At 28.9% G+C, this 23,033-nt stretch overlaps 1 protein-coding gene across 3 annotated transcripts in view; it reads left to right on the top strand.

The window, feature by feature from the left end:
- Positions 1-22,175, top strand: part of LOC117182303 (cGMP-dependent protein kinase, isozyme 2 forms cD4/T1/T3A/T3B) — a 174,130-nt gene extending 151,955 nt beyond the window's left edge. For all 3 annotated transcript variants that reach the window (XM_033375443.1, XM_033375445.1, XM_033375444.1), the window contains 8 exons: positions 7,219-7,438; positions 9,836-9,899; positions 10,201-10,373; positions 11,968-12,114; positions 15,535-15,981; positions 18,438-18,737; positions 18,949-19,011; positions 21,154-22,175. In XM_033375443.1, the coding sequence (XP_033231334.1) occupies positions 7,219-7,438; positions 9,836-9,899; positions 10,201-10,373; positions 11,968-12,114; positions 15,535-15,981; positions 18,438-18,737; positions 18,949-19,011; positions 21,154-21,319 (1,580 nt within the window). In that variant the 3' untranslated portion in view covers positions 21,320-22,175. The remainder of the gene's footprint in view (positions 1-7,218; positions 7,439-9,835; positions 9,900-10,200; positions 10,374-11,967; positions 12,115-15,534; positions 15,982-18,437; positions 18,738-18,948; positions 19,012-21,153) is intronic.
- The last annotated feature ends 858 nt before the right edge of the window (positions 22,176-23,033 follow it).

Genomic DNA, 23,033 nt, shown 5'->3' on the forward strand with positions numbered 1-23,033 from the left:
CTTCGGAGCACTTTGGCCCGGTGGAACCCACTGTTTTGCCTGTTGCGTTGACTCAGGAGTGTAGTAGTGGATCCAGGTTTTATCCATGGTTATGAATCGGCGTAAAAACTCGGTCGGCTTACGCGAAAATAATGCCAAATTCTGCTGGGAAGTTGTCACACGAATTCGTTTTTGGTCTACTGTAAGCAAACGCGGCACCCATCGCGCGCAAAGCTTCTTCATGCCCAAAACTGAATGCACGATATTGCCCGCATATTCCAATGATATGCCTACAGCATTAGCTACCTCTCTCAATTTCACTTTGGGATCATTCAACATCATATCATGGATTTTTTCTACATTTTCTGGTGTAGTGACCTCTTTTGAGCGCGCAGATCGTTCAGCGTCAACTATGCTCGTACGGCCACAACGAAACTCGGTAAATCACTTATGAATCGTTCCAATCGACGGTGCAGAGTCCGGGTAATACTTATCCAGCTTGGCCTTAGTCTCGGATATCGTTTTCTTGCGAAGATAGTAGTGTTTGATCAAAACTCGAAACTCAGATTTTTCCATATTAAAAAAAAACTCGGAGGTTAGTCGCTTCTCAGTGCTGTAACTTGTAAATGCGTAAACATAAATGGCTGAAGTTTTGACAGGCTTCATTTAAAGGATCAAGCTCGACGAAACTGGTTCACATTAGTGAATACTAATGCCATCTCTTAGAATTTTCAGGTACGTAAGATTTCAAAAGATTTAATGTAATTCCAAAGAATTTTTGAATGTTATAAATTATTCTAAGGGATTTCAAGGATGTCCAAGGTTTAATTAATAGGTAATATTTCACGAAATTTTAAGGATTATAAGCTATTTTAAAAGATCCCGCGGAATATCAAAGAATTGTAAGAGATTTCTACACTTTTAAATAATTTTAAGTTTAGAATGGATTTCAAGAGATTATGTAGGATGACGATGGAATTAAAAGGATTTCGAAGAATTTTTACATTATTTAAACAATATAAAGGACACTTATTTACCGGGGTATATTAGAACATACTTATCTGGCGTAGAAAAATATTATAAAATCTGGCGAAAATTTCTACTTCTAAGCATAGTATTGTTTGCGATTTCTAAAACTTTTTTGTTCCCACCCAGCCTTCTGTTCAGTCAAAAGTGCATTGGAATAAAATTTTATAAAATATGAAAAATGCAAAGCACTACAGTTTTAAAATTGTGATTTAAATTTTGTTATCATTATTATTACATTTATATTGATTATCTGAGTACTATCACAATTTAATTATAATTTTACAGGCCTCTCTTTTAATAAAGTATCATGCTTTCCAATAATCCTAATTTTAAATCTAATATTGTAATCTAAGCTCTTGATATATTAATTTCCTGGGTCAATATAATTGCTACATCAATTATTATCAAACACTTCTTCAATGAAGGAAATCACTGAATGTCAATAAATTCAATGAGTATTGTCTATGAGATTAATAACCTGAATAACTTTCAAATATAAATAGAATAAAATTGTTCTCTTAGGGGATAATTTTCAAATGCTAATCTTTATTTAAATTTCAAAATAACTTTTTGTAATGGTATGAAATATACAATTATTTTTTATTTTTTGAACGCTGAGTACGATGCTCCTGTAAACTGTAGGTCATGTGGTGTAATAGTCATCGTGGGAAATGTTGAAACGCGTAACTATTATCGTCAGCTAAGAGTGCATTAAGACTATTTAAAAATTCTTTACCCTATATAGTATATTCACTTAGATAGAATTCTGCAATATAATTTTCTATTACATTACAATCATCTGTTACAACTCTATCGAATAAAAAAATATGAACACAAAAGGAAATAAGCTTGAAAAATTAAGCAGTAAAAAGTGTTGGCTTATCAATTTCGGATTATAAAATTCTTCGAATAATGGGATAATTATTTGCAGATTTAAAAAACTTGAGTTTCATTTTAGGTAATCGATTCATTATACACAATTTAAAGGAAAGTATACACTTTTTCAAATTGCGGAAACGCTTCCTACAGTCAAAATGTGGTACTTTGAGGCAATAATATATTTTATCAGAGGGGCGTTTACAAATGCATATCCGCAAGCATAATCCATTTAAATCATTGTAATTGCTGAGCGGATGCCTTTTATCCTTTTCCTGTTCCTGTTTATTCTACTTTTCTCGTCGCCTCAAATTTTCCACCACCTTTCCCCACTTGATCATCGAACCGCGAAACCTGGTTTAAGCAGTTACTATATATTTCCGATAAATATACTGAAACTATTGCAGATGCTTATGGATCTTACAATGACTAATAAAAGCTTTAATTGGATCGTGTTTAATAAAATTGTCAATTTATCATATCCCGAAATCAAACTGCTTTTCATAAAGTACTCCCCAGAATGATTGATTTGAATTCACTTGAATTTCGTATTTTCATTATTTGATATTTATTGAAAAGTTCTCTTATACATGCATTTATTAGGCACTTACGTCTTCTATTCATATTTTGCGTTCTTCATATTCATCGTTTCTATGCATATTATATATAGAAAGTAAATATAAATCTACTTAATAAGACGTCTGTCACGTGAAAGTAATTACTATAGTGTGATGGAAATTTAAAAGTCACTATTTTGAAAGAAAGTATGACCCAGAAATATCAGATTTTTTCTATTCGTCAATAATTATTGTACAAACACATCGATATCAGTTACGAGCAAATATATTATATCATCGCTTATTCGGAATGGGTTTGCTTACTGATTCAGGTAACACTTTCACATTTACTTGCAGCTTTAAATAAACACGAAAGTGTTAAAAATGTAGGTTAAAGCAAATGTCGGCCGTTCGTTCCAATCAGGTTTCTTTGACCTTGAAACAAACTTTAAAAATTACTTCCCATAAGAATGGAGAACGAAAGTGGATTTTATATTTAAGGAAGAAGATGTTATAAATTATCAGGCAAAATTTTTAATCGATATCAATCACTAGAAGGTATTTCAAAGTATTTAAAATATTTTAGGGTATTTTAAAAGGTGTTAAGACGTTTTCAATAGATTAAAACAATTTCATGGGATTCTTAAAGATTTTAAGGATTTTAAGGGATTTGAACAAATTTGTATGCATATGAATTTGCTTAAATTCCTTTTAATTCTTTGGAAGGCTCTTGAGTTCTTCTGAGTACACTCAATTCTACTCAATTCAATGGATTTTTTTTGGTTTTTGTTTAATGCATCTAGAAGTTTTTTAAACTCGCCATAAAATTTCAAGCATTTCATCAAATTCGTTTTGAATTCCCTTGAGTTTGTCTAAAATCACTTCAATCTCGCTGAATTTAATTAATTTTTCGAAAATGTTTGAATTGTTCTCAGTTCACTTCAATTTTTTTAATTCGCCTTGAACCTTTATGAAATTCATCGAATTCTTCTTATTTCCCTTAAATTCCTGTAAATTGACTTTAACTTTAGTGAAAGAAATCGTCTTTTTTGGGGTTTGAGAACTTTTTCCGATTCTTTAGAATTATTTTGAAATTAACTTGAATTGTTTTGAATTTAATTCTATAAAGTTTTTTTTTTGTAATTCAAAAGAACATTGGTCACATTAATAGTGCACAGTAGTCACCTTTTTGGTCAATTTTTCGTGGTTTTTTTTTCAAGGAAATTGTACTGTGGCCTGAGAATAATAAAATAAACACTTATCAATTTAAATTTTGAATTGTTTTATTCTATTTATAAAAAATTTTATATTAAAAATGTCACAAGATTAGAATTTTGATCTTTAAATATTAATGATCGGAGAAAGTCACAATTAGTCAGGGAAAACTCAGGGAATTTTGAAAATTAAGGTTTTCAACCATCCTGTTTATACTTTTAAAATTGATGCAAATTTGACAAGCTTGTACAAGTTATTATATAATTTAAAATCTTTCATGCCTGGAGAAAACTAAGATGATTGGAAATTTTAATTGTGGTTGGTACGATTTATCAGAGCTTTAGGATTTTGGACAAACTTGCGATTAAAATTTTAATTATTTTGAATGCACAAACAATTTTAAATTATTCATAATTTGACTGGCGCTTCATAATAAAAGTTTATTGATCTAAATTTAAAAAAAAAATATTTCGGATATCTCTGAAATTGATTAAAAACATTTAAATTTGGAAAACAATTGCTCAAAGTCTCCAAAAAGGACATACATATTATACCATTAAGCCATTTCCCTATCGAGGTAGCGTAAATGGGGCATAGATTTTTAGATTGGTGTGGAATTCCCGTGTTGTGACAAAGTCATCATGTGAAGCTCCCCACTCGGGCTTAGTAGTACCCAAGGTCTTTTGTTTCAGGCGTCATTCACTCTACTGACACTCTTTTTATAAACTATTTGTCGCCGCACTTTTTTTCCCTGGAATACTTCTTTAGCTTCCTTCACGTCCATGCATTGTTTCATGAAAAATCTATGCATGCAATAAAAATTCTTCTCATTTCTTAAACTTTGTGATGCCAGTATAGATGAAATTATTTCATTGTTGACTTCTGCAATTTTAATAAATAACTCGTAGGATTGTGAGACATTATCATATATAGGACATTTATCGTAATAAAGTGTCAGCTGCCTGCGTAGGTGGAGAGAAATGTAGCAAATTGGCACACTGGAGAGATGCTGTCACTTTTTATTAGGCACGTGGCCCCAAATAGTATTTGGCGAATCAAAAGAAAATTATCCTGCAAATTTATATACACGGTGTTGGCAAATTCTTCATTTTGATTTTACGATCCATTATAAACTAATAGCTTCTGAAATAGGTGCTAAAACGAACGAGGTTTTTGCAATAAATGATTCAATCTTTAGAATATTTCAATTATTACAATTTTGCTCGATTTACAAATTGCTTAATGAAGTTTAAAAAAAAAAAATTTCTATACTAGATTGTCGAATAAAGCATCAGTTTTAAAATTGAAAATCTTGTTTCAAAGACTTCATTTTACTGAAGGAGATAAATAGTTAAGATTATGCAAACCGGTGGAGTTTCCTACTTTCCTTAACTTAATTATAAAAATGCGCTCTAATTAGTTTTTTTATTCATTTTAGCTATCTCGTACCCTTATAATTATCAAAATGCGCTCTAATTAATTTTTTTTATTCATTTTAGCTACCTCGTACTTTGAAATTTTTCTGGAAACTGAATTATAACTTTGCTTCACTGCTCGAGTAATAATGCACTTATGGTGTGATTTTGAATGAGATAATGATTGAGTTTTTTGCTTCGTAAGAAGGATAAAGTGGCATTTACAGCTTCAATTAGTTCATGGCTATTTTAGTCTCAAGTAGGTACCTCTCCAGAAATGCACCACTATATGTACATATACCGTTTATATGGATTTAACCGGAAACATTAAACTTCCGCTGTCAGCTTTTTCTGTTTAATATATTTAACGTTGCAAAATTTAAACAAAATGGAAATGCATACACGGAGAAAAATAGATGTTAGCACAGACTATCTAGATATTAATAGGTAATATCTTAGCAATTTAACTATGGGACAGAAATCTAGATACTGAAGTAGAGCATCCGTAGATATTAAAAATAAGATTTTAACTGACAATATCCAAGATATTAAAGGGCAAAATCAAAGATATTCAAGAAATTTTTTTAATTGTGCAAAAAATACCTGTAAAGCATGCCATTTTCTATAAATTGCAAAAGAATGTTAATATCGCAGTCCTCTGTTTTGAAAATCCGAATCCTCAAGCATTCGCCTTTTTGCATAATTATGCGATTTTTGTGTTAAACAGAGAACACACTGTTCAAGGTTAATATGAAGGATGCCTGTAGATGAGTCCTCATTTTCTTGAGAAAATTACAACATATCCAAAAACATTTAATCCATTTTCCACCAAAACTTATAGTGCAATAGATATAAGAAAAGCCACAATACACACGATGAAAGCTCAAGATACAGACAAAATCTTTTGTCGCCACGCCACACGTCAGCGTCCTTGCTCCGGAAAAATTTAGCTTTTTTAATATCTTAGATATTAACTGTTAATATCACATATTTTATACTTTCAATATGAACAGATATTGCCCTTTAATATTTTGTATGTTGAATAGAAGATATTAGATAGTATGCCGTAATATATGTATATTATGGAAAAATATCAAAGTTTTTAAAATCTGCTTTTCAATATCTATTTTTCTCCGTGTATTGCCAATCGAAATTTAAAAAACTTGATTTATTTCATTTGGAAATTCAACTATTTAATTATAGGTTCATCTATTTTGTGGAAAATTCGTCTCGTTTTCTTGAAAGTTCAACTGTTTGGTTGTAAATGCAACTGTTTTTGGTTCAACTCTAAGGTTTTTGTTTGAAAATTCAACTATTTTGTTTGAAACTCATATTTGTATGTAGAAAGTTGAAGTATTTGGTTAAAAATTTAAGTATTTTGTTAGAAAGTAACCTTTATTGGTAAAAAAAAATGCAACATGTTTGTTGAACATTCGTTTATTGGAAAATAAAAGTCGTTCTTTTGAATTGAAAATGATTGTTTTTGTGTTGAAACTTCAACCATTTGGTTGAAAAATCATCTTTGCAGGTTTAAAATTGATCAACGTTAATATGAAATTATTCTATTTCGTTTATAAAGGATTCTAGGTTTGAAGTGTTACATGATTAAAATGCTGATCCTTGAATGTTAATTGTCAGGAGGAAAATCAGGGAATTTTCGAAATTAAAGTTTTCCGAACGGCCTGTAGTAGAAATTACAAATGCTTGATGTTAAATTATGTAAGTAATGTAATTTCTTACATTTTTTAAATTTAACAATGTGCGAGTTATCTTAACTGACAGCAGTCAATTTTAATATGACTTACTCTATAGTATATATAACTCAAATTAAAAATTTAAAACCCACCAGAGAGTTTTTGTGTAAATGTCATATTGAATTGGATTTACAGTCTCTTGAAAGAACGGGTATCAGTTTAAATGCCATTGGAACATCATGCGTGCCATTTAGACTGAAGGTCCATTGTATTGTGCAGGACAATCGATTAGAAACGCCAGTTAAAGTCTCGTTTGACTATTTCATTAAAAAAATTTTTTTTGTATTGTTATATTCTACCTATTTTCCAGGTTGGAAATACAAGGTTAAATTTGATTGTAATTTACAATGTTTTTAGAAATGTTTAAAAACGGTTTTTCTTTTTGTGTTTCAGAGGGAAAGGTGGAAGTTTCGAGAGATGGAAAATACCTGAGTACTTTGGCACCAGGAAAAGTTTTGGGTGAATTAGCCATTCTGTATAATTGCAAAAGAACGGCAACCATAACAGCAGCTACAGATTGCCAATTATGGGCCATTGACCGACAATGTTTCCAAACTATCATGATGAGAACCGGTCTTTCGAGACAAGCAGAATATACGGATTTCCTTAAGAGGTATTACGAAATTATAATTATGCCATCTTCTCTGTATTTTCTTGAACAAGCAAAGCGGAATTGATTTTTTTCGGCATTGTCAAAGACAAAAAATATCATTTTAAATAAATGCGAAAGACAAAAAAGCATTTAGACTTAATTTTTATAAATTTCAGATTGTGGAATTCATATAAATAAATTGGGAAATATATAAATTAATTAATAAATTGAGAAAAATTCCTGACGAAAATCGGAAATTTTTATATTTGAAAGCCTTCAAATGAAAGAAAATATTTTTTAAATCTAATATAAAAATTATTTAAGTTTATTATTTTTGAATTCGTTAGTCTGAGTAAGTATCTAAAGTTTAAAAGTCTGTGCATCTGTCAAATTGTATTGTTCAAATAACTCAAATTTCAAAATCCTCTCAGTTAAAAAAATCTTATCAGAAAATCTTGGAATATAAAAAACACTTGATATACATGCATAAGTATTTTATAAAGTCTTCAGATTTAATAATTATTATAGAATTTCGACAGTTTTTATGAGCGCAAAAAATACCATGTCTATACCAATAAATAAATAAAATCGATGTCTAAAATTTTTAATTGAGCCAAAATGTGATTTGCCTATTTACAATTTTGAAAGCTAAAATTTTGAAATGATTTATTTTTGTTTTTGATAATAATGTAAATGACAGAAAACCCTTAATTATTATTTCTGTAATATTATTAGCGAATTGGATAGTGTATATACCCGGACAATACTGAATAGAAATTGAAACAGCTCATTGGACAGCTTTAAGTTTTGAAAATTAAAAAATTTAGATACTTCTCAAATTCAAACCTTTACAAGTGAATCTTTCGAATTTCGGATATCTTTATGCTGTTCATATTTTTCACCCCATCAAAATTTAAAATTAGCAATTGAGATAAATATGTTTTTCTTCGTTTGCAAAAATCTTGTTTATCAATTCCGGGTTCATTCACTCAGTTTTCTGAATGAAATATGAAAATAGCTTCGAGAAATATTATTTGCTGTTGTCTGGACCATACATAATTTAAAGCTTGGAAATATTGAAAATTGTAAACTTCAAGTTCTGAAGAGCTAGTCTATTATAGCCAGCTGTATAAATACTATAAATAGCTTTAAAAGATCAAGCTCATCATCACTTCGTGTTTTTGAAACTGCGTTTTGCCTGATCGGCATCGACGGAGCGTGAAGTCCATTATTAATTGTATCTTTTAATCAAGTTGACCAAGATTACGTTCAGTTTTTTTTAAATTTATTGCAAGATGCAAAGAAAAATTTAAGGAGTTTTGCTGAAATAAATATTCTTCGGAAGTCTTAAAGATACATGCGAATAGCAGATACTTCATTTATCACTATTGCGAGAATTTTTTGTCAGAATGATTGAAGATAATCAGTATAATATTGCAGTTTTAACTTGATTTTTATGCAATGTTTTTTTTACAAATTTTTAAAAAGATTTCATTTAAAGAAATATGCCTATAACGTGGGCCAAAAAATCTGAGTTTGCAAGCTCTCATTCCCTTGCTTTGTATTACTTCGTGAAAAGAATTTCCCTAATTTGAGGAGATTCAAACAAAGAAACCAAAAGGTGATGTAAAATAATGTTCTGAATAATACAAAGGCTAAACATTTTATTTGGTAAATAAATCGACCTCAAAATTCTCTAAAAGTCGACACTGGAAATACTATAACTCACGTTTTAAGTATTTTTTCTCTATTTGCCACACTTGTTAACAAAATTTTAGCCCGTGTATTTTTCATACAATTATTTTACATCACTTCTATTAGAAAATTGTTTTCACCAAGTAACACAAAATGAGGGAGTGAGACCTTCAAAAATAAAAAATAAATCATTTTTGGACCACCCTAATGGGCCCTATATTCTAACATGAAGACAATTAAAACTTTCCCCATTACTGACTTAATTATTTGCTTTTCTAAAGTAATCATATATTTCCCCTTCATAAAAAATAAACCTAATTGCTTCAAATTAATTAATTTCTTAACTTAATTTTTTAATAAATAAGACTTAATATTTTTAATTGAGTCTTTCGAAGCTGTTTGAATGTTGGCTTTTCTATTTGTAACTTTTTTTTCTTTTGATGTTTCTCTTCTAGGAACATCTTTCCATAAATAGATTCTCATTAGTAGAACGGCAAATCAGTAACATGCGTGGCTGAAAATTGCGAGACTTCGGATACTAAGTAGAACTAGAAATTATTTAATAGCTTTTTAAAAATCCTCGACCATAAAAATAAATTATTACCCGCATTTACAAATCAAATTTCATTCGCCTTTTTTTATATATATTATTCCCATCTCAACTTACGTTATTTTTAAAGAATTAAAAAATATATATCTTCATGGATGGCATTTCTGTTTCAGCGTTCCTATTTTCAAAAACCTTCCTGATGAAACTCTCATAAAAATCTCTGACGTCTTGGAAGAGGTAAGTTTCATTTACAAAGTCCGAGAAATAAAAAATGAGAATTACGTTCTCAGATGATCCGAGAATAAATTTGTATTTATTCTAAACTATTTAAACATTTTTAAAAATCAAATAAAAATAATCATATTTTTCATTTTGCAAAAGAATTAATTTAACTACAACATTATAATTCATGTAATATAAAGAGATCAATGAAGTGCATTCTTTTAATTTGAGTAAGAATATGATTAGAATCAATTTTGGATTCTATAAAATAAAGAAAGTGTGAAAAGATTTATATTTTTGACCTTGAATGTTTTAGACGTTTTATAACAATGGTGATTACATTGTTAGACAAGGAGCAAGAGGAGATACATTCTTTATAATTAGCCGAGGACAGGTGAGGGTAACGATTAAACAACCAGATACGACCGATGAAAAATACATCAGAACTTTGGGCAAAGGTGACTTCTTTGGTGAAAAAGCACTTCAAGGGTTAGTATTTTCATATGTCAAATACATTTTTTTTAATCAAAAACAAAAATTCATAAAAATCGACTAAATTTTATCATTTTTATATTTTATTGACTGTAATAGATTTCATGATTTGAATATATCAAATTAAAACAGTTGTAATTGTTTCATTTCCATCTGACAGTTTGCAAATTGATACGATTTTGAATTCTTCATGCAATGATTTCTAATTAAATGAGGACAACATTATTGCACAGTATTCAGGGCTGTCACATAGGCACTTAAGTCACTTTTAGTCACTTTTTCAAGTTACTATTTAGTCATTTTTTAAAGAAAAAGTCACTGTAGTCACTTTTTTAAAAGGACAAGACCATTTTTATCAATATCAGATTTCACACTCTAAAGTATATGGTTGCACGAACTGTTTTTGATTGCATTAAGTTTAGCATTCAACTTTTTTGTTGAAAATTCGTGTCTTTCTGAAAGTGCAACTTTTTGGTTCTAAATGCAACTGTTTGGTAGAAAATTAATTTTTTTTTTCGTTGAAAATTTAGCTCTTTGGTTGATAATTCATTTTTTTTGTTTAGTAAAAATTAACTTTTTTAATTAAAATTGATATTTTTGAAAATTTAAGCATTCGAAAATTAATCTTTTTTAGTTGAACATTCAATCTTTAACTAAAAAGTTAGTTTTTCTCGGTTGAAAATTAACTTTTTCATGATAATTCATTTTTTTGTTTAGTAAAAATTAACTTTTTTTAATCAAAATTTACTTTTCTTGGTTGAAAATAAACTTTTTTCATGAGAATTAATTTTTTTCTAGTAAAAGTCGCATTCTATTCTTGTTAAAAGTGTCACAGTTTAGTTGAAAGTTAATCTTCTGTTTTCTTTGAGATTCAATCATTTTGTTGAAAATTAATTTGTTTGGTAAATTCAACTTCCATTTTTTAGCAGAAGCTTCAATTCTTTTGTTGAAAATTCGACATTTTCGGTAGAAAATTGAATTATTTGGTGGCAATATTTTTATCTGAAAATGTTAGGAATGTAAATCGTTTTATATTAAATTCAATATACTATTTGCAATAATTCTATTTAAAAGAACTTATTCTCCTTTTATTTCCCTCTTTTTGTGAAAAGCACCTATTTGCGCTTTTTTTTAGAGCATTTTGTAATAATATGAATTACTATTTGCCTCAACATTAATTGTAATAATTATTCTAGAAATTGTGACTTTGATTGTTACTACCGAATCCAGCAATAGAAGTTCATCTAGTCTTGTAAATGCAAGCCGATAAATTAAATATGTAATGGAATCAAAATTTTTGAGTGAACATCAGTCATCTTTAGTAACTTTTTAGCTTAAATTAAATATTTTAAATTGAAGCATATAATTGTTCAAAATTCTTAGTTAGTCAATGACTAAGGAATTAAATATAAATATTCTTTTCTTTTCATAACAATTTCTCTTGTTGTTTCAAAATTCTAATTTTTCCTTTCTTACTTTTTATTAAACTTCTTTTAAATTGTCATCTTTAATTTATTATTTTCGACTATAAATCAATAATATTTTTCACCTTGAGAATAATAAAACTATATTGCATAACATTAATTTTCAGAGACGATCTTAGAACAGCAAATATAATAGCAGATGATCCGGATGGAGTCAGTTGTCTCGTGATCGATCGGGAAACTTTCAATCAACTTATTTCATCCTTAGATGAGATCCGGACTCGATACAAGGACGAGCTAGTCGAACGTAGAAGGTAAGACAATTCAATAATAAATTAATCGATACTTAAAGAATGTTAAATGCCAATTGCTATTTAATTTGCCAGGCGTCAAAAAGAGATCTATCAAGTGCCAATTATCGAGCCAATAGCTAAACGACAAACATTAAAAGTCAATTCAAATCTCTCAACTTTTATCAATTATATTCGCTTAAAAGTAGTTGATTAAATTCATTTTTAAAAGCAACCTCTTCTTCAGTCATAAACTGAGGGTGTGAAAGTACTGAAAATTACAAACCGCGATTAATTACCTTGACCTTTTAGCAAGTTTCTTGTGAAATCGTGGAATTGCTGGAAGTACATTTATCGCAGTATTAATTAAAATTACAAAATTTTGTTTCACGCCTGACACAAAGGATGGGACAGTAATCTGCTTGGGTTGAAAGTAAGTTTCAGGTATTGCATGTCGAAGAAAGTAGGTGGTTTACGTCTTTGCTTTTATTTTCTGTTGCATTGCAAAGAAAGTGAGCCCGTGAGGTCCGGAAAAGGTCCCTGTTGTTTTAATAATGTATCTTTTCCCCTAATTACTAATTTAGATATTGTTAGGTATGTTTCAAAGCTTATTTTGTTATTATTGTAATCACATCTTATTTTACATCAGTTTGAAGAAAATATTTATTTGACTTATGTATTATAATTGAAAATATTTAACCTCCTTATTTATATGTAAAATTAGGAAGTAATCCTGGATTTTAATGCACATAAAATTGTTTGTATATTCAGCCAATAAAAATTCTCACTATGGATTTGAATTTGCTATATTGTAGCGTATAAATTGTACCTGAGGAAGTAGGAAGTGGAGAATAAAAGCAAATTGAGTGGAAACTAATTTATGGAAGAAAGACAGTGCATAACAAGAGTTGAATTTATAAAATCTGGCAAAATTAGTTTAGTGAATTATAACTATAAGATTGCGAAATTGAAATTTCAAGTAGTTTATTGCCAGGTCATCGCAGTATTTTCTATCAAGGGCTTCTATCAAGCATTTGAATCAAATGTTGTTTCGATTACCTTATAAGTAGATTCACTTGCGCTTTCTACTTTCTAACATAAATTGCCTAGAAACTTCCGATCATTGAATCGATATGCTCACCATGATTCACACGCATTTTAATTGCGAACTCATCTAAATTTATGTAGTCATGACCTCCACCTTGTTAATGAGTTCATAACCGCCAGTCAAGCAGAAATTTGCTTTTCTTCTTCTATCCACCTCAATCTTACAATTTTTTATTATTTACATAGGTTTTAGGCACCTATTCACTCTTATTTTTAGGATCTCGTAAAATGCACTATTTTCAGACTTTTCTACTGTTTCCTCTTTTATCAAACATTTTTATTAAAATTTGAATTTAGAGAAAAAAAAGTATGTAAGAATTTTAAAAAGATGGGATTTGCATTTCCATTTTTAGAATTTTGTTGATAAATTAGAAATCAATTAAAACGAATGGAAAGAGCAATGGTTCGCATTTTAAACAGAGTTTTATTTATAAATGTTCAAATTTGGGATAATTAAAAGTTTCATAAATTAACATGTTTAGAAATGTTCTAAACATTAAAAAAATTTAAAATTGGAATCGTTCAACTTGAGTTAATTTTAATGTAAATAATTACAACTGTGACAATTTCCGATTCTAGACATACAAAGTTACACAATTTTAAATTTTATACGAAGTGCCATGTCTAGAAATTCTGGAAGATTAGTCAAATATTTTTCGTTTTCCAGCTCCGCTAATTTTTCGGGGCGACTGCGCACTGCCATTTTTATATCTTTAAAGTTAATCATTTAACTCTGCATCTTTAAAAATCATACCAATTCTACTTCGAAATATCTAAAGTTGAATATAATTAAATTTGAGATCTGGAAAGTAAAATCTAATTCAAACATAATAAAATTGCTCAAAATCTTTATTAAAATATTTGAATTTATTTGATTTTCAATATTTTGAAGCCTTGGATTCCGTCGAATTCGGATATCATTCAAATATTTCGTTTAAAAAAATGTTTGACTATACTTTTGAGATTTTCAATATAATTACTGACGGTTTCGTTTAAAAGGAAAAAGATCATTGTTCATAAACAAATTTTAAACATAAAATTTTTTGAATTTAACCATTGCCTTTCTACCGTAAAATTGCTTTTAATTACTTGAGCCATTAAAAATTTTTTTTTTAAAAATTGAATCAGACAAGGAATAAGGTCAGATTGTAGAAAATCTTTTCCTGCGAAAATAATCTATCATGCATTAGAACCGTATCATTTTTTTTTAAGTTGGTATAAAGTGATAAGAAAAGAAGTTCGTCAGTGCAAAAAATTGTTCTAATCAGTTTTTTACATTAAAAATGCTGTCATGAAAAATCATCTTTCCTCATTTAGACGAGACCAGCAGTAATAATAATGTTCATCTTAAAAGTATCATTAAATGTTTGTTCTCGAGACCTGTTTTTTTAGTATTCGCGATATTTTACTCATGGATTAAAAAAAAACTTCAAATTTGAAAGTTTTCAAATGTGAAATAAATAAAATCTAGCAATGGTCACAAATAGAATATAATTAAGAAATGTTTAGTTCAGAAAATGATTAAAATTTAAAGTGTTTGGACTTTATAATTTTAAAGCGGTTAAAACTGAAATTGATTTTAAAACCTAAGAAGAATCCAATTCTTAAATTTGAAAAAAGTAAAGTTTGCAGCCCTTATAAGTGTTTAAAATTAATATTCGAAGATTAAAGTTTTGCCGTTCCATTATTTTCGGGATTGTTCTTCGTAATATATGGAAAAACCTTGTGGATTAAAACCGTATTAGATTTCCCCAAGAAGATTTCAAATTTACTATAAAATAAATAAATCAAACAATGTATTTAATTATTTGGAATAAAACCCAAGATTTCTACTCACAAGGTCTCTGTTAATTTCGATTTAAGACAATTATGTTAATTACATAGTCTACAAAATAATAATTCACCATAAAACATTTTGTTTGTAGTTATTATCTCTTAAAGGTGTTTCACATTCCTTATCTTCCGCATTCGACAAGATAAGGTTTTCCTCCAGTTAATTGCATAAGATTTAATTTAAATTTGAACCAAACTGTTTTTTTTTTTTATATTTAGCTAATCTGGATTTCGGAATATACCAAATCTGGGAATTCCCTAAGCCTCATTCATCCCCTCTACTTTTTGTATTATGGAGAAAACATATTTCGCATTTTTCTTGTAAAAAAATCAAGTGCCTCAAAGTTTAATTCCCATCTTTAAATATTAAAATAAACATAACGTTATAATGTTCGGGGATTACAAAATTAGAAAGTGGAAAGGTTAGAAGACGTAGTTGATATTTAAGAATAAGGTGGCTCTAGTGATTTGATTCGGAGTAATAATAAGATTATTTATTCCCAGACTTAATGAAGAGTTCAGAGACCTCCGATTACAAGATCTTCGACCATTGGCAACTTTAGGAGTCGGTGGATTTGGACGAGTGGAATTGGTGCAGATTGCTGGTGACAATTCGCGATCATTCGCCCTGAAACAGATGAAAAAGGCACAAATTGTTGAGACGAGACAACAACAACATATCATGTCGGAAAAGAGAATTATGGGAGAGGCTGACTGTGACTTTGTTGTTAAACTTTTTAAAACTTTTAAAGACAAGAAGTACTTGTATATGCTGATGGAAGCTTGTCTGGGTGGAGAATTGTGGACAGTTTTGAGAGATAGAGGACATTTTGATGATCCCACAACGAGATTTTACACTGCTTGTGTCGTCGAGGCTTTCGACTATCTTCATTCTAGGAACATCATCTACAGAGATCTCAAGCCTGAAAATCTTCTCCTAGATAGTCAAGGGTGAGTAATTTTTGGAGAATAACGTTATTTGTATTTACTGAGAACAGGTTTGCTTCCAAATCAGATATCACTTTTCCTGTGATTGTATTATATAGTTCATGAAATTCGTATTTCATGTACGCTATTAGAATATTGTTTGCATTTTGTTTATTATTTTAAATTAAATATCTTATTTTGTTTATCTACCTGTAAAATAATGCAAAATAGTGAAAATGCTTGAAAGAGTGCAAGTAAAACTTACGAGGATAAAAATAAGAAAATTATAAACCACGAAATTTTAAGTTTGGAAATCAACTTATATTTGAGAAAAACTCATATTTCCAAGTCTTCGTTTTTGACTCAAATACTAATAGTTAATTTATATTTTGAATAGAGATGACCATTCTCATAAAATTAAAAAAAATGTATTTTAAAGAGTTGCAGACCTAAAAATGCCTAAAATAAAAAGAATTTTGGAATTGGACATTTTTCCAATTTGCGACATCTAAAGTTAAAAAGTAATCAAAATTAGAAATCGCCTCATTTTTAAAAGTTAAAGGCGTTCCAATTTCAAAAGCGTTTTACAATTGAAAATTAATTTATGAAACTATTTCAAAATTTAAGTCTCTTTTTGAATAACTTATATAATAAAATGTTTGCGTGAAATTATTCGGTATAAGGATACAAATGAGGAGTTTTTTTATAAAAATAAAAAAACTCTTACGTCATTTAATTTTTTTGTTTCAAGAATAAAATTAAAAATTCCTCTTAGATTTATGTGACATGAGTAATGGGGTTTATATTACAATTTGGTATTCTCGATAGTTTCCACTTGAAATTTCTGTCTCTGACCTTACTGAACTCTATTGCGTCTCTGCATTTGTTATATTCTGAAGAGTATCCGTCCCATATAGAAAATGATGGGCTCTCAAATGAAACTTTCTCTTGACCCATCCGCCTTTTATAATCATACGCACTCACAGGTCGATGATACAAAAATCTGGATTTTTCCCTTTCTATAAAAAGGTGATTTCCCATGACTTTCTACTTCTAAATCATCAGCATAAATTTACGATACTCACAATTGAAAAACTGAATACGTAATAGGGAAATTGAATATCAAGAAAAGTTATTGAACCTCATAATAAAATTTTCATGAAATACCTGGAATTATCAGGAAATTTGTATACATATATGGAAAACATGAAAATTCATGTTTTTTGTTGATAATTCGTTCTTTTTGACACAAAACTAATTTTCTTGATTGAAAAGGCATCTTTTTGTTTGAAAATGTAACAGTTTGTTTTGAATTTTTTTGGTCTGGAAAATCTTTGTTAGTTGAAAATTCAACACCTGTTGAAAAGTCATCTTTTTTTATTGAATTAAACTGTTTTTGATTAAAATTAAAAATACGTTTTGGTGAAATATCAATTACAAGATTTGTCGTTCGGCCTTCTGTATTTTTTTTAATTAAAAATTTAATCGCTTCGTTGAAACTTTTCTTTTTTTACTGAAAGTTAAACTCTTCAAGTTGAAAATTAACTATTTTTTTGAAAATTAGTTTTGAAGTATTCCAGTCGAATATTCTGCCATTTTAGTTAAAATTGTATTTTTTTGTTTAAACATTACTTTTTAAATTGAAAATATAATTATTCAATTTTTGGCTGAAAAAGTATCCTTTTTAGTTTAAAATTTCTTTTTTTTTTTGTAGAAATTAATCTTTTGGGTTGAAAATTCAACTATTCTAGTTCGATTCGTCGTTTTAGTTGAAAATTCAGCTATGTTGAGAATTCATGTAATTTGTCGAAAGATCATCTTTTGTTTGAAAATTCAACTTTTTTATTAAAAATTCATCTATCTTGTTGAAAACGCAATATTTTTACTTGAAAATTTAGGAATTTCGTGCAGTTTAAATTTAATTTAATTTAGTACCGACATTTCGTTTATTTAAATATGTACTGAATGTTGAGTACAATAAGATGAAATGAAAATTTATTTGAATTTTTATTTAACCTCATGGACTTTAGGAACAAATAAAAAAAATTAATTATACTTTTAGCATTAAATAATAGTTAAATTAATCGATAGTGCTAATATATTTAAGAATATGTTGTAATATAATTTGTCAAAGCTTTCTAAACTAAAAATATTAATTAAATAGAAATGGAAAAAATACATTGTTTATAAGGAACTCGCAAAACTGTATGCATATCTCGAGTTGATTGTTTTAACAATGCTAAATATGTCACTGGCTCCATACTATAAAAAATTATAGCTGGATAAAATTTGAGATAACTAAAAAAAACTTGGAATTGTCAGGGAATTTTTTCTATGATTTGAGTAGGCACGTATAACTTCCCAGATTATCAGATTCCAAACAGGATGTTGTTGTCAACTTTTTGATTTTCACATACTTTTGTAAGTCAGAATTTTATTTTTATTTATCAAAGACTCATTTTTGAACTTTTTATTTCAAGATACGTAAAACTGGTAGACTTTGGATTCGCAAAACGTCTCGATCATGGAAGAAAAACGTGGACCTTTTGTGGAACGCCGGAATACGTAGCACCGGAAGTTATTCTGAATAGAGGTCATGATATTAGTGCGGATTATTGGTCTCTAGGAGTTCTGATGTTTGAACTTCTCACTGGAACACCTCCATTCACTGGTGCTGATCCCATGAAAACTTATAATATCATTCTTAAAGGAATCGATGCCATAGAATTTCCCAGAACGATAACGAGAAATGCCACGGTTCTCATCAAAAAGCTATGCAGGTGAGACTTAAAATCGTAGATTATAGTGGTTAAACAATATAAATATTAAATTATTTAAATTTAAACTTGCATCCTATATTTTAAAGTAGGGAAGAAAATATACGCATACAATTTCTTGTGTAATTGTAACTGAAAAGTCAATAGTTTAAAAATGTACATTTTTTTCAAATATCATAAATTTTTTAAACAATTTGCCTTAAACATTTCCCAGGGATAATCCAGCTGAGCGACTTGGTTACCAGAAAGGAGGTATCAGCGAAATACAAAAACACAAGTGAGTGATGTTTTCAAAAAACGTTGATAAAAATAGTAGATAGCTTTTTAATTCGTCAGATCCGTTTATTTCATTTTCGATTCTAGTTTATTTTGTAATGAAAAACTCAACTATGATATTTAAAATTGAATATATAATTAACTGTCGATAAAATTGAGAATGAACAAGTCAAAATCTTTTCAAATTAAGCGCTTTTTGTAATGAAGCGTTAAAATTGGCAATTGTTAAAAATTGTACTGTTTCAAAACGAAAGACTTAATATTTAAACAGTATTGTCATTTTCGGATTAAATCTTAATAAATTATTTTCGATTATCAAAATGTTTTCAAATACACCTACTCGTATCTATTCAGGTGATACGGCCAAATTAAAAACGTTCTAAATCAAACAGCTTCTATTTTATGATTTCAAAAAATAATCCTTTAAATCTGAGAATATTTTGATCGTTCATTTCAAATATACAATCAGGGTGGTCAATTTAGAAAAGCGATTTCTGCTTTATCTACAGTCGTAAGGGCATATAAGTGTGTTTATTAGATTACGGATTCATTTACTTATTTAAAAATGTAATTACTTGGTTAAAAGTTAAACTCATTTATTAAAAATTAATGTTTTCATTGAAGATTCTTCTCTGACTGAAAATGTAACTACTTCGTTGATAATAAAAATTTTTTATCTAAAAATTAAACTATTTCATTAGAAAATTTAACTACTTTGTTCATAACTTTTTTTGTTGCAAAAATTAGATTTGTAAAAGAAAATTAAACTATTTTATTTTTGGTTGAAAATTAATTTTAGAAAAGTAAGATAGTTTGGAAGTCTGTTTTTTAATTGTAAATCTTTTTGATTCTTTTATAGCATACCACATTTTTTAGAAAATAGATGTCTGTTCGATCTTAAATCAAAAGTTTATCTTCTTTTTTTTTTAAATTAAATTTTTACTGTGTGACTGAAAATTAATTTTTTTTAGTTAACAATTCAAGTATTTGTTTGACATTTTATGTGTACTTTGTGGAAAATTCATCGTTTTTGTCAAAGATTTACAATTTTCGTTGAAATTTAATCACTTTTTTGAGAATATAACTATTTTGTTAAGTTAGTTTTTGCTTTGAATGTAATTTATTTGAACTGTAAATTTAAATTATTCCACTTGAATATTGAAAATTTTGGTTTTGTTTAAAGTTAATCTTTTTGTCTAAAAATTATTCTTGTCGGTAAAAAATGCATGTATACACATTAAATATTCATCATTTCAGTTGGAACATTTATCTTATTTCCTTAAACTTCAACACTATTCTAACTAATTTTTCTAATATGAATCGTCTGTCGAATCGCTAACCTAACAGTTTTAAGTGTACTGCTTGAATATGTACTCTGATTACATGGTTTGGAATTGTTCAAAATTGAACTATTTCAAATTCGAAGCCACAATAGTTGAATGATTTTTTTATTATTTATAAATCGTTAAAATTTCATAGTGCTAAATTTTCAATGTTAAAAACTGAAACTTCAATTCTTTAACTGTGAAAAGTATTATTTGACCATTAATTTACGATTGAAAGTTCTGAGTTTAAAATATTTTACATTTTCTATACGTCAATTCAAAAAGGTTTTATTTCCGTGGCCTCAAATTTGACATTATTCGACTTAAACCTAGAATTGAAAAACTTAAAATTTTAATTGCCTTAATTTTAAATTATTTAATCTAAAATGTTTTATATTCAAATGTACAAGTTTTTAAACCTGTTTCCGGAAGTTCTCAAATGTGACGACATTTAGTATAAAATTGTCACATTTTTCAAGCTCAAAATGTCAAATTGCAGAATATGGCCTCTAATATGGTATTTAACCATTTTAAAAGTTTCATTTTGAGCTTGAAAATTTTGAATTTTCATCTTGCATTTCAGCAGTCACGTTTTTCAAAATTAAATGTCCTTATTTAATTGTTAATCCTACCTTGATATCCACCTCATATTTGACTTTTTTATTGCAATTTGATATCTCTTTAATCCAAATCAGGGCATTTATGGTATAAATGCATTTGGGTAGCAGAACTCTAAAAACAGCATCTATTAATATGGTAATTTAAAAAATGTCCAGACTTAGATTTTCGTTATTATCACTATTGTTTCTTTTCCGCAGATGGTTTGATGGATTCAACTGGGAGGGCCTCAGAGCAAGAACTCTCGAACCGCCAATAATGCCCCGAGTGCAAAATCCCACGGATACTGCAAACTTTGACGAATATCCACCAGATTCCGACCCACCTCCTCCAGATGACGTTTCAGGCTGGGACAACGATTTCTAGCACATCCGGAACGGCCATTCGGCTCTCTACGACACATTCTCTGCATCCACTGATCGGTCGAGTGGTCAGCAATTATTTTTTTACCCTCCACGGAATATCTCGTCTCGCAATTTTTGCCAATGGTAACGAGAGAAGGTGGAAATCCTTGATGGAGACATTTTTCGCTCACGAAAGCAATGGACCTTGCAATTTTTTTATTGACAAGTTCCGTTGATAATGGGAAAATCCCGAAAGGCAAAGAATCTGACATCGAAAATCTCAAGATTGTTATAATTGTGAATTTTGAACCTTTGTTACTTGCAGGCTTCAAGAATCTTTGTCTTACAGTTCTTTTCACGGTCTGACATCTTTTCTAGGAGATATTTGAATTGTAACTCATTGAATCGGTACTTCAGACATTCTAGACTATTTTTTAAATTATTGTTAAATCTTATACATAGGAAGAAATTAGAGTTAAATTCAGACGAATTTCAATTTGTAAACTTTTCTATTTCTGGGGCATCGATTTTTAATGAGATTACGTCGTGAATTTTTACACTAAACATAGATAGTGTATCTATTGAAACCTATATATTTTTAACCAAGAGCAAGGAGCGGGCTTGTGATACAAATTGTGGCCTTCGAGACTCGCGTCTGCGCGTAAATATTGTGAAGGCGGTGGGTGCAGCAGCGCTGAGAGAATTCAAAGAATGGAAATTTATACTGGGCTCGGGTCGTTTTATACTGTTTTGAAAAGCGCGCTGCCAAATGCTCGTCACGGGAGTTCCTGAAAGAGAGAATGCGGAATGCAAGATACTACTCTGGAACTTGATAGTTTTTATGAAATACGTAGGAAGGAAACTAGACTCGGCACGTTTGGAAAAAATGCAGTTAGGGGAGGAAATTGAGTCTTGTTAGGTAGGGGTTTAGGAAACTACATGCCAGTGGGCCAAGTGCCATTATTACGTATATGAAAGTCATAGGTGACTGACGCACGCGTTTCTATGAATTTGCAAGAAAGCAGCCAGCTCAAATCGAAAGTTTCTCTTGCCATCCGCACTGTACCTCGAACGACTGCGGTCTCGTCCGATTTCCGTTAAATTTTTTTCTCATGCGCAGATTCGCCGAGCTAATTGTTGTTTTATTCGTTTTTATAGTTTATTGTCATAATTCTATTTTAATTATATTGAGGCTTAAGGCCATGTAAATAAACTCTATACATTTTATTCAGATATAAAGTATATGATGTATATCTATATTAAATAAAGTTTTATTAATGCAAAAGAACATTGGATTGGAGGCGCATTAATATTCTCCAGATTCTGGATTTCAACGTTAGAAATGAAAATGCTTCATTTCGAAAGGCGTAGTAGTTACGCCAATGTTATAAACTATTTTCAATTTTAAAATAACTTCAAACTAACATGTTCATAATTAAATGCTTTTATTAAATTTAAAATATAATTTTAGTGTAAAATTTTAAATGTTTTAATTAGGAAAAATAACGATTGCTTAATATTTAGAAATATTTTATTGTCCATGTAAAATCAGTAATTATAAATAAAATATTCAAAACTGAACAAGAAACTAAACTTTGAACGTTACAATTTTAATTCTTCTTTTTGAAAAAATTTAATTTGCAATTAAATTGTTGAATTTTGATATATAATAAATATCGCACACCTATAATTCTTAGAAATATTCGAGTAAATTGAAAAGATATTTTAATTAGTAT

The sequence above is a fragment of the Belonocnema kinseyi genome, chromosome 10 (assembly GCF_010883055.1).
Source record: "Belonocnema kinseyi isolate 2016_QV_RU_SX_M_011 chromosome 10, B_treatae_v1, whole genome shotgun sequence".
Lineage (NCBI taxonomy): Eukaryota > Metazoa > Arthropoda > Insecta > Hymenoptera > Cynipidae > Belonocnema > Belonocnema kinseyi.